The sequence below is a fragment of the Gossypium arboreum genome, chromosome 6, assembly GCF_025698485.1.
Source record: "Gossypium arboreum isolate Shixiya-1 chromosome 6, ASM2569848v2, whole genome shotgun sequence".
Lineage (NCBI taxonomy): Eukaryota > Viridiplantae > Streptophyta > Magnoliopsida > Malvales > Malvaceae > Gossypium > Gossypium arboreum.
Window position 1 is genome coordinate 143,090,996 of NC_069075.1, and position 13,694 is coordinate 143,104,689.

At 27.7% G+C, this 13,694-nt stretch overlaps 1 protein-coding gene across 1 annotated transcript; it reads right to left on the reverse strand.

The window, feature by feature from the left end:
• Positions 1-8,430: 8,430 nt before the first annotated feature.
• LOC108459719 (protein SMALL AUXIN UP-REGULATED RNA 51) lies at positions 8,431-9,242 on the reverse strand. Its single transcript, XM_017759122.2, has one exon. The coding sequence runs from the start codon at positions 9,131-9,133 to the stop codon at positions 8,801-8,803; it is 333 nt and encodes a 110-aa protein (XP_017614611.1). The 5' UTR covers positions 9,134-9,242; the 3' UTR covers positions 8,431-8,800.
• Positions 9,243-13,694: the final 4,452 nt, after the last annotated feature.

Sequence of the window (13,694 nt, forward strand, 5' to 3'; positions counted from 1 at the left end):
TAACATTATTTTCTTCGTTGACAAAATTTAAAACGAAGACTTGAATTCTTTATAACTTTTGATTTTTAGAAATACATGAAAGTCGTACAACTTATGTTAGCGTTAGTTATTACTGCCGACTACAATGCTAATAGCAACTTAAGAAAAAGCTGGCAGAACATTATAGCGAGCTTTATTTGCTGGTTATTTACAGATTTTTGAGGATTTTAAGTAAGTAAATCACAAGATTATAATTGTAGAAGAGATTGGATCAAGCAATGATAGTTTTCAAGAGTCGTGATGTAATAAATCTATCTTATTTAAAGAGATTATGTTTTAAAAAAGTTAAAAGTGAAGTGAGAATTCTTTTGAAGACATTTAATGTGATCATATTTTCTTATAATAAGAGATTCATTTTCCTTAGAAGTTCAAATCAAGATCCTTGTCACTTCATTTCATATTTAACACTATACCAAAAGCTATTTTTTTGAGGTGTTGATTCATATCAATTATACTTTAATACGTCGTTAAATATCTATTTAAGTAAATGTTTGTCATTGTTCTATTTATGAGATTCAGAGAACACTTATTTTGGTTGTGTGAGGAATTTATTTTTGTGCAAATTTGTTGTAAGCAAGATAATATGGTTGTTCTATTTACATCTAAGCTTTTTGATCCTCTTTAAAGTATAGGATGAGATTACTATTTGGTGAATGAGCACAACTTAAATTGAAGCTTATATCCTATTGGTTGTAGTGGATTAACTCTTTGGGATGTAGGAAGTTTTTGAACTCTTTTGGTGCTAATTTTTTTTTACTTACAGTAGTTACTTAGTCCAATTGCAACAAGGGAAGAATGCAAAGGAGGCAGGCAGGGCCCTAGCCCGTCCCCTAAAAATAATTTCAATCCCTTTAAAAATCATTAAATTATTATAAATTTATATATAGTAAAATTACATTTTAATCCTCCAAAATGGAAAAAAAAGAAAAGAAAAAGAAAGTGTTTAGGCCTTTTAAAAAACGATGCAACCTTAAACTAATACACTATAAAATTATATTCCAACTTCTCAAAAATTTATAATTTAATTCTGACCCATTCTAAAAAAATTTCTAGATTTATCTCCAGCTGCAACTGAACATTTATCTAAACGAATATCTTTATAGGCAAAAATCAATCAACTTTCAACCTACATTGGCATAAAGAAGATGAATAATTTGGAAATTTAAAGTTTGCGTATTGGAAAAGATCTCAATATGTTACTTCAATTTGGTTCACAACTTATAGAATAGTACTAAAACATTTCTATATTTTTACTATTTTCTTTGAAATCTCTTTTCATTTCTTTTTCTAGTTTTCCAATTCTATTTGCCTTTAGTGAGCAAAACTTTGGCTTAGAAATGGATTTTGATTTGATAGTACGTAGAGGTCATAAATCAGATTGGTAATGAAAGTTTAGTTTCAACCATTAAAATTAATCTCTTGGCTGCACCCTGAAAACGAAATGAATGAAAAATCAAGGTTATGATATATGCATAATCTTGTGAGGTGATATATTTATGTACACATCTGTATATATAGATGTTTTTGGGGGTTTATTTATCCACTACACCCCTCATATCTTTGATTCAAATCTCTTTTCTTTTTACTGCTTTTCTCACAATCGTTTATGGCTTAAACCACAATTTAGTCTTTAAACTATATTTATCTCATTTTATTTCAAAAAGTGTCACGTGTTTCGTTCTTATTGGCAAACTTTTTTTAAATATTAGGGTAAGCTTAAATTAATTGATTCTTCAAAATATCATGTTTTCTATCAGTTTAGTCATTAGTTTGAGCATTCAATATCACATCAAATCTAAAACGTGCTAATCAAATTGTAAACACATTTGCATCTATTAATCCATGCGGTAGATATACGCATATTTACAATTTGATTTGAGTATTTTAAATGCGATTCACGTCAGATTCAAACCGACATTTAATGCCTGAATTGACGATTAGGCTGATGGAAATACCTTATTGATAAATATTGATATTCTGTTGACTCAATTAAACGTTTCAAAATTTAAGGATAAAATTTGAATCTAGACAATAATTTGAGGACATTTGATGGAATTAACCCTTCGATAAGGTTGGTTTACTTTCCCATGATTAAAGCAGAGATTAGCTCATCTTGTTAATCAAGGTTTTTTGCGGGAAAAGCATTATGCCCTTCAATCATGCACAATATTTAAACAGCATACCACTTGATTTGATGCAATCACATGGAGTTATAGTGATTATAATCCAAAAACCATTTTTCTTCTATTTTTTAATTTAACCAATATACTTATATTTGGTTATATATTATAATATTTCATTTCATTTTTTTAAAACTGATAATCATCAGTAAATTTAGAGTCAATTCAATAGACGACATTTGAGAATTAATTAATTAGGACTTGGTCAAAAGTATTCACCCTATCACTTTATACCCTATTGTAATTAAGATGGAGCTACATGAATTATGTGCTAGTGATATATGCATGTATGATAATGATTTGTCCTTGATTGTGCTGTGTACATTGTACCAATATATAAGAAAATTATCCTTGATTTGAATGATTTTGGACGTACGTGTATGAAAGATCCCAATTACATAAACATTACTTTTAGGAAGAACTAAAGGGCTAAAGGAGACAACAAAATTTACCAAAGTCTAACTTAAGATTTGCTCTAAGCCTCTAACCTTTTAATAGCTAAACCCGATTGGAAAGGTCATAACTTCGTTCACATAGAGTATATTACACTGCATGTGATTTAATCCTCCTATAAATTTATATAATTTAATTCCTAGTAGATCCAAGTTGATAAAACGGATTAATTATTTTTTTATATTTTTATTTTAATACTGTACAATTAAAAGATTAATACTAACATATACAGTATGGACATATCATATCATACGCTATGTCGAGTAGAAGAGTTAGTTATTTCAAAATTTAAGTTTAACTCATCATCTTGTCAAGATTATAAGCATTATTAATGTATTTCATTTCATGTATTAATTAAGTAAAAGATGAAGGATAATGAGGCTGAAGTTTTGCTGGATTAGTATTCTAAAATATCTTAATTATACATAAGTTTTAATTCAATATGTAATGTTATATATGAACTTTGATTTTGTGTAATTTTATACATAAAATTTTAATTTGATTTAATTTTCACAAATCATTGACATTATTATCGGATTAGCACCATTTAAAGTTGATATATCGTATAGACAAATAATTGTATTAATTCATATGAAAATAAATATATGTATTTATTTTTTCAAATGTATATAATTAAATTAAAATAAAAAATTTGTTTATACATGTAAACCGTAATTGAAGTTTCATAGGCTAAATCAAAATTTATATAAGAAATTGCTTTTTAGATTAAAGTAGATTGAGTTCATGTATAGACTAATCAAAGTCGTATGGCTTGAGTGAATCAAACGGAAAATATTCTTTAAAAGAGTACAACAAAAATCAGCCTGCCGTTGAGGTGAGGTAGGTTTAAGGTGTAACGCCTATAGATTAATATATGTGCATTAATTTTGAGAACCAAAATTTGTAATGTCAGTTGATGATTGGATAACGAATTTAAGGGCAAGATAGAAAACACTAAATCTTTTTGTCTTATTTATGTTATTATTATTATGGTTTTCGTGTTGCTAGGGCTACTTATAAAAAGTCGAAGCTAAGGAGCCGTCAGCCATGTTTTTTTCAACTGTTTAACCCTTGAAATTTCTGCCATGGTCAAACATTACTACAAAATTTTCCCAAGAAAAATGTCGTCTCCACTAAGTTTTTTCTTTCTTTTTATGTTATTTTATTGCTTTTTAATGGAAAATTTGAAGGAATCCAATGAGTAGAAACCAGCCAATTGCCATCTAATTCTAAGCTTATTCTGGCTAAATTTTAACAACCCTGAATTCACATGCATGCCAATTTTAGGTTAAATTCCAATTTTAATCCCTTTACTATATTTAAAATTGATATTTAATATTTAATTTAATTATTTGCATTGCTAAAATAAATAATTAACACCGTAAAATATCGATTAAAATACTAAGACATTTTTAAATTAATTAAATTAAATTACAACAATTTAAAATATCGTAATTAAATTTTAAATTTAAGTATAATAAAAGAAAAAACTATAATTTGATCAAGGATTTTTGTTAAATATTGATTATTCATAAATCGTAAGAGTTGTCCAAGAATCAAGTTCAAGATTCGCCTCTAGACTTAAACTTAAATCGTTTATCAATCCAAAATAATTCAATCTATTGTTAAAACTCGCCAATAAAATAACTCACTTATTATCATTCATAGTATACTTAAAATTTTTAATTAAATTAATATCGTTAATCAACCGAATATCAACTTAGATAAAATTTATACACAATAAAACTTAAAAAACAAAAACTCTTACACTTTTTATATATTTTTCAGTAAACGAGATAACTAAACTCGAAAAGAAAAAGGTAATGTAATGTATAAAATAGAAAAGAAGGAGATCACCGCAGCCTAGTCCCTAAGCAAATTAAAGTTATATTAAATTATATACATCGACCAACTACACTATTTAATTTTATTCAATGGTCGCCATCTAACTATTGATTTTAATAAATAAATCCCGAAAAGGGTTTAAAAGTTAAAACCTACTCATCATCAATTTCTTTAACATTTTAACACATAAGCTAACCCAATAGCCAATTTTGCATCCAAGGTTTCGTAGTGTCCGGTCAGTACGGTATAGTATTGTTTTTTTAACTGCAAGTTAATCCAATTACACTCGCATTCTTGTTTTCGTCATTCAACATTAAAATTTTAAATTTAAGTATTAATGTTTGATTTTGTTCTTATTTTAATGATTTATTTTTAATTTGATAACAGTTTAATTGATATAGTCTCCAATACTTATATATTTTATCAATTTGATCTTTAAACTTCTTAACTAAAACTTTTGGTTAAAAAAAAAATTCCATATCTATAGATTTGTGAAACTTGAAAAAGAAAAAAAAACTTTCCCCGTGAAGCAAATTTATTCTTTGATAATCCATTTCAATTACACTCAAATGGAAAAGATTGAAGATGATCGCAAGGTATCAATTCATTTGTTGGATTTTCTGATTTATACATCTAAATGCAGGCTAGGTTTTTACTTGAACAAGTTGAATGGAAATTTAAGTCTTAAAGTTTTGATTATTATGTTAGGTTCGTGTTGCTGAATATAACAATGTGTGCGATTAATTTAATGCCATGAACCAAAAGCAAAGTGGAATGTGTGATTACTGCTTCACTTGATTGTAACATATGCCAAAATGTTTTATTTTAATGGCTAATTTGTTTTTGCCTATTTTTACTTTGATTGTTCGAGATCTATTTAAGCTAGTGAGGTCAAAGTATATCATTACTTCAGAACACCTAATTTTATTAGAGAAGGGTTTTTTTTTTTCCTTTTTTTTTGGATTTTGTAAATTTATAGATGTGAAATGCGTCTGTTTTAAAAGCTGAAAGCTTTGGTTAGAAAGTTTGAGGATAAAATTGATAGAATATGTAATTATTAAGGACCGAATGTGTTATTATACCCCTTATTGATAATGGTGGGAGACCAAAATAGGAATGAATTCAAACGTTAATGCCTAATTTGAAATTTTTTACAGTTGAGTGACCAAAACAGGAACGCGGGCATACTTGGGTGATCATTTGTATAGCTTTTTTTTTTATTTTTAAGTGTGGTCCAAATAAATTAGAAAAATAAATAAAATCTATAAAAAATAGAAAAATAAAATTTTCAGAATTTAGTTTAGTATTAGTAATGATTTTGGGATAAATATCAAACTATACATTAACTTTGATCCAATTGGTAGTGTCATATATGAACTATGATTTTGTGCAATTTTATACATAAATTTTGATTTGATTCAATTTTTACAAATTATTTACAATAGAATCTAATTAACATCATTTTACATTGATATATTGCATATACAAACAATTATATTAATATAATATGAAAGAAATTGAATCAAAATCAAAATTTTATGTACACATATAAACCACAATTCAAATTTCATGTACATAATTACACCAAATCAAAATTCATATATAAATTTGATATTTATCCATATATTTTTCTTGTCCAATTTATGATTAATGAACATAAGTTTTTGGCTTATGATAGCCCCTCTTCACAATGCCATAACTAGGGTTCAAACTTGAGTTTCTCCCTATAAATGCAACGTGCTTCACTATTTACTCATCACTTGATATTTCTTGGAATTTTACTTATCTATACTACTATATACAAAAAAGAATGTGCATTTCTAAGTCCTCTATTGTTTTTTAATTTATATAATCATGGTTAAGATTTAATCTTCCTTATGTCTTTTTTTTTTGTTATTGGTTATTAACGAGTCTTTATTTTTTAAATTTAAAATATCAAATTTCACAGCAACAAATTTAACACAAAAATAAGTAACTAAATTCCTAAAAAATGAGAATTAAATTCTAGATGAATGCGATGTGTATATAAGAACTTAAGGCATATTTTAACCTTAAAATATTTATTTAATAATTTGATATTAAAAATTAATTAATTCAACACAAAGCGTGGGTCGGGAACCATTCTAGAGTTAAATTTAATGATGGAACGCTAACAAAAGACGGCAGATTATTTTTTGGGCTAAAAATAAATATTTTTTTTGGGTGAGATCAAATCATAATTTTACTATTATACTAACAAAAATTAAAGAGAATATTATAAGCAATTTTTCATTTTTTAGGCTGCTAAGGCCGCTGCTCCTTGCCCTCGAGTTAAGGTTAAGACTACTTCAAGTTCTGGTTCTTTTGGGTAGATTTGTTGCAGGTTTGAATATTTTTTTTCATTCAGGTTTTGTACTTAAAGCTTGAGTTATTTTAATGATTAAATCAAGTGGTGAATTAGTTATTATATAAATTAAAATTATATACGATTTGATAAAAATATTAATATTATAATTAATTATCTTTAATTACAATTTTAAAATTGAAATTGAGGTAACTTTGTAATACTGTTGTATATCTACAGCTATCAAATTTCCATCTCCTTCATCAAAATAATAGAACTTCCATCTCCAATCTGAGCCGGCCAAATTGGTGATCAGACCACCCACTTGACTTGACTGAAGGCCAGTGCTAGTCGTGATCTCATCATATCATCATCATCATCATCACCATATCTACTAGTAGATTTTTTTGTTTGTGGGTCCCATCGTATGGCAATCCTTTGATGGATGCGGATGGATCAACGTGCATGGCGGTTTCGACTTCTTTTTTGTTTTAGTCCGAATGAATGAATGAAATTTTGAAGAAATCAAGTGAAGGAATATAAAAAATTATGGTTTTAGTCATTCTATCATGTCGAAATTCGACATTTAATCCTTCTATTTTAAATATTTATAATTCAAATTGATTTCACCAATAACATCGTAAAAATAAAAAAGATTAAATTATGTCAGATTAAAAGTACAATACTTAAATCTTAAATTCCAACATAATAAAATAAAAAGGACTAAAATCAGAATTGAACCAAAAATTGGTATAAAACATAAAAATATTTTCACGGACTCCAATGTTTAGATGCAGCTGTAATGTGAGATCTGCATATGTTGAGGAAAAGAGCTGAAACTTTCAAAGGATTGGAAGTTGGAAATGACCAATTGAAATTGGAAAACAGCTTTTTTCAGCCTTTTTGGCTACAAATGTACAAACATAAGAGAAATAAAAGAACAACTATTATCTGGTGTTTCAACCATAGTTGCAATATCAGACAAGGTTTGGTAATAAAATATAAAATAAAATGGTTACAACAAAGCAAAGTTACCATTGTTTTTAACCCCATTTCCCCCCCTTATTCGTAAGTTTTTGTTTGATAACTTTCATCTCTGCCAGAAACATTCCAATGAGCTGTCTAGTTTGATAATTTTTTGGACTAATATTTTATTTGGCATCTGACTTTAATTTTTATATTCAATTTGATACTTAAATTTGAGTTCAATGTTCAATTTGATACTTTAGTTTTTTTTTTTTTTAGTTATGTGTCTGAATTTAACTCCAATTTTCAATTTTGTACCTATGCTTTTTTGTATTCCAATTAAGTATCTAGAACATAGATGTCAAATATTTGTTTTTGAGCCACATGATGCCATTTGATCTTAGCACTAAATTAGATATTAAAGCCAAACTCAAAAAACAAAAGGGACAAAGTTTGAGAAGGTCAAAGTAGAATTTTACCATTATACTATTATATAATTTTATAAAATTTAAAAGGCTAAATGACAAATCTGCCATTTTAAGGGACCAAGGCCACTCCTTGACGCCCCTTTACCTTCGCCTTGGTACTAGAATGAAACAAAAAAAACCCATATACCAAATTGAATATTGAAACTAAAGTTAAGTACCAAATGATATATTAACCTATTTTTTTTAAACAGTCGTTAACTGCTCAGCTCTTCGAGTTAACCACAAACATTAAAAAAGAGACAAATCGTTGATATTAGGTTCTCTCAAAGGGTACATTAGTAGTTGATGCTACAACCCACACCTCAATGAGGAAAATTTTCAATCTTTCTCAAGATTTACAAAATTTAAAAAAACGAAAACAAAAACCCAGATAAATTAAATAACATTCATGGGTTTTCGGGTCAGAGTTACATAAAACAACTCAACCAAAAAAAAAAAAGGTAACCAGAGAAGCAAATGGAGCAGCTTCATCTTCATTTTCGTTAAAAAGCCTAACCATTTAAAAATCATCTGAGCATGGATGTTAGGGACTGGAACACAACTTCTTCACAAGGAATAGTGAGACCCATATCATGATCAAACCCGAATTCTTCTTCAGCTTGATGGAGCAACTTCTGGAATTCGGGTCGGGTCAAGAAAGAGATAGGGACAATGTATCTACTCCTGTTTTGACCAACATACACAACGAAATGACCTTTAGGGACATCCAATGGCAGCCCTCCCTGTTGTTGTTGATCATCGTAGCTTTGTTGTTTCTTACCCAAACTTGAACATCTCTTGAGGATTTGTTTGATAACAGCTGTTTGAGGCAATCTGTTTGGTTTCTTGTCGATAGCCATGATGTTTTTTTTCTTTTGGGGAGAGATTGGAAAGGGAAAAAAGAAAGAAAGAAAGAAAGTGAAGAGCTTTTAGAGAGTTGGTGTGTGAAAGAGTGAAGGGGGGGTAAAAGGGGTATATATGGATGAAATTGTAAGAGAAAACATAGCCATGTGGGGGATTAAAGGACTTGACTTTGGGGGTGTGTAGTTTTTCTTTTAGGGCCTAGCTTGTGAGTTCACAGTACATGTTTGAAAGGGCAAACCCCTTATTGGAATTATAGTTATACACCCCCTTTGTTGCCTTCCCTAAAGACATTATGGTCCCCTCTTTCTCTATTAGACCCTAGGGACTTGTTTTTAGCTGTGTTTGGAAACTTGGGTCGAATTCAGGCTTCATTTTAACACAAGTCTTTTGTCATTGCATCACTAACTCAATTGATAATTGGTCTATTTTAATTGACATAATTAGATAATATTAGGATAACACCTCCTTTGGCTTTGCGCCTCCCAAACAACATCATGGTCCCTCTTTCTCTTTTATACATTACTTAAAACTAATTAGATTATTTAATAATTAAAAAATATATTCTACATTCTATTCTTAAATTTTAAACATTTCAGTCAACTTTTAAAAGTAATTTTTTTATAAAATAATATAATATTAAAATAAAATTGAAGTAATTGAAAATATTACTCATTAAATAATGAGTGGCTCCTATCTACTTATCATATTCCGCACTTTTCTTTTATAAAAAATTCTATTAGATTGTTTTTATTTTAGATTATCATAAAAATTAATTCATTGAAAGTATTAATATTAATATTCAATGAATTTAAATTTTCAACAATTTATCAAATAAAGCCTTAGTCACTTGAAAATCCAACAAATACAATCAATCCGTTTATTTGTTTATTAAAATTTTGGATGTTATAACAAATTAAGTCTTAACTCAATTGATATGAACATTATTGTAAATACAAGAATACGTGGATTCAAGTGCATTAAAGCGCATTTTCCTCCCATCTATGTCAAATTATAACTTGATAGGCTAAAACCTCAATTAGCTTAAAATTTTACTTATCTATACTAATTATAATGCTGTGGTTGGTGCCTTTTAAGTTTTTGATTGAGTTAATACTATCCCTTTTATAAAGTAATAAAATATTATTACGAGTGTATTTTATTTTATTTATATTTTTATATAAAATCTAAAAATATATATTCATATAATAAGATTTAAACCTAAAATAATATGATTTTAAAGATTTCATCTTTACTATTTTAACTAAAATTTTATTAGTTTTACATTAATATTTTATAGATATATTTATTACATAATTTGTTTTGCATGTGATGAATCTAATTTAACATAGTTTAATGTTCAACCAAATCACTAGTTATTCCCACTATGGCTAGTGATGTAGTTAATTGTAGTACATGAGAAATATAGGCCGGCTGGCCTCTTAATCTCCCTATGTTTCCTATTCATTGCATTTGCATTTAAACTTTGTTGGATTACATGTCCTTTGCCTTAGAGAAAACTAGGATGTTTGGAACCAACCATTTTTGTTGACATTAGGTGCTATATTGCTACACCAATCTAACACAACAGTCTTTTTTTTTTTTTTTAATTTTGAAAATATATTAAAAAATCTTTAGAAGATTAAATTGATTAAAAAAAAAACACCAAATTGTAATTATTGGGATCACGAAGTTGCAAAGATTTTCCATCTTTATCAAAATAATGTTCCAAATAGTTCCCAATGGTAGAATTTGGAGTAAAAAATTACCTTGGGATTCTCAAATTTTATTAATGGTGGCAATTTAGAATTTTTTTAAAACAATTTTATTATAGATTCTAATTATATATGGTTTTTTTTATATAATGCTTATAATTACCTATAGTCCTTTCTTAACCTATAAATAAGAGGATAATACGCTTTAATGCACTTGAACATATGTCATCTTGCAAAGGCAACAATGTCCATGCCAATCGAATTTTAATACCTGTACTTTTATTTTTAGGAACTTAGTCTCTCTATTCTTCATATTTTAAAATTTAGATTCAATCGTTAATCTTGTTAAAATTATTTTGTTAAATTTTTAATTACATTATTACAGAGTGATTTTTTTAATTTCAAAATAACACATCAAAATTTGACAACAATAAAACTTAATAGTGTTAACAATTAAATTTGAATTTTAAAACATGAACAGAGACAAACTAAATTATTGAAAATAAAAGTATAGGGACTAAATTCTAAATTTAACCTTATTTTATAAATATTTTCAAGCACATATTGTTTAAATAAATAATTTAATTTTTTTAATAATATTTGGTTAAAAAAAAAAGCCTAACACAACACAACCTGTTTTTGCTTTATTGCCTTAGTTAAAGTGAAAATTTTCCTCCTTGGGAAGCTATTTCTTTTCTTATAGTTTCAAAGTTGAAATGATTCGGTTTTGTCCTCTTTTTTTCGTATAACATGACACACACATTTTCCATTGAAATATCCCATTCCTCAAATCTAATTTTCCATTTTATATTGTAATTTTTAATTATTTAAAACTTATAATAAAAGGTAAAATTATCATCGAAGCTCTTGTATTAGAAGTCAAATTATATTTTGCCTCTCTCTTAAAAAAATGAGTAAATTAATTTTTGTATGTTAGATCAAATAGTAAATTAGGCCTTTTGTTAACAATTTCATCCATTTCTATTATTAAAAACTAGTTCATGTGCGTTAGTATGAGGTGCAGGTGGCATGCCACGTGTAATTGTTTAATTATTCCGTCAACTACACTAGTTTTTAACAGTAAAAATGAATAACTTTTTTGTAGAAAGAACCAATTTATTTTTATATCTAACATATAGTAACTAATTTATCTATTTTTTAAAGTAAATGGAACAAAATATTTGTACCTAGGATAAGGTCATTCATGGTTAATCTTTGTATATATATATATTGTATGTACTGAAAGTGTACCAGCAGGAGCTTGGGATTCCGAGAATCGATTGGCAGATACGAAAATATAGCAGTGATTCACATGCATGTGCGTACGTGCTTCCTTTTCTGTTTCATTTTCTAGCCTTTTTATGGCTTAGATGCTATTGCTGTTTGCATGCTTCGTTTTAACTTTCAACTACCGTTCCCAGCTTTTATCTCCGATTTTTCTCTTCTCTACTGCTAAACAAGAAAAATTATATCTGACCAAATTAGAATACAAAAAGTACTCTATTACTTGCACATAACTATTGATGTCCACCAAATGAAATTATTGGCAAGACTCATATTTTAATGTTTTTCGAGCTAGCTCAACCAATTGAATTTACTCGAGAAATTCATGCAATTATCGAATTTATGGCAGCCACATGGATGGCACAGGCTGCAGGTATCATCTACACTATAAAGTGAAGTTGCTGCTTCGTAGTCCTTTGTGGAGAGAGCTAGAAAATGACTCTTCAACGTACATTTTTTATTAAAAATCACTTTCACAGCTATCGAATAGATTAGGGGTACAACAAGAAGAAGCTAGCTGAGGTAAAATTATTAAATCTGTAAAGTTTAATCAATAATAACAATAATAAAGATACAGAGTTAAAATAGAATAGCCCCCAATCCTCATTGATACTTGAAAATGATATCTTGGTATGGTATATTTTTATATTCAAGTTCAACAATATTAGTAGTCACCTAATTATAAAAAGTTATAAAATAGTTACTCAATTATTTAATTTTGTATTTTTTGGTCATCAATTAATTAATGGTGGCAACTTTAACCCTCAACATTTACAAGTCGTGCAATTTAGTCCTTTTTTTTTTGCAATCTTGTTTTTTTTTTGTGACATTAAGGGTTAATTTTAAAAGAAAAATAAAAGATGAAAATTATTATATTGGATTTCTGGGTGTTCTATTTTTGTATATTTTCTTTAAAATTTAGTTGATAAAATTTTTTTAAGCTTTTTAGGTGAAAGAGTCACAAAGAAAAGAAAAATTACAAAAAAGACCAAATTACACAATGTGTAAATGTGGAGGGTTTGATTTTTTAGAATCAAGACTAAATTGAGACAATGTATAAAAGTTGAGGGTTAAAGTTGCTATCATACTAATTTTAAAAACTGCCACTGTTAACTAGGTGGTGACTAGGAAAGACAAAATTGAATAGTTAGGTGATCATTTTATAACTTTTCATAGTAAGGTGACCCCAAAAAGAAATTTACTAAGCATAATTGGGTGATTACTAGTGTAGTTTACCCTTGTATTTATTGTAAGGTTGTTGAAATTGGAACGGACTAGTACACGGTCCAAAATAAAATAAAAAAACGTTTAATTTGAGAATTGGTATAGACTGGTTGAATCAGCTTTATAATTTTTATAAAATTTTTAAATAATTAATTTTATTTGAATCAAATGACCAATCAAATTGATTGAACTGAAAATCGATAACATAACTAGTGCGATCACCGATTTAATTCAAAAAACATTGTTTATTGTGGTCCTTATGATCCAAGTGACAACTTCTCTCTCTTTTAGCTTTGCCTCCCATGTTCTATGGTCTAGAACTAAGAGTTGAAATCAA

Bases quoted from the DNA above. Each gene is read 5' to 3' on its own strand.
- LOC108459719 (XM_017759122.2), bottom strand. From the start codon at position 9,133: ATGGCTATCGACAAGAAACCAAACAGATTGCCTCAAACAGCTGTTATC.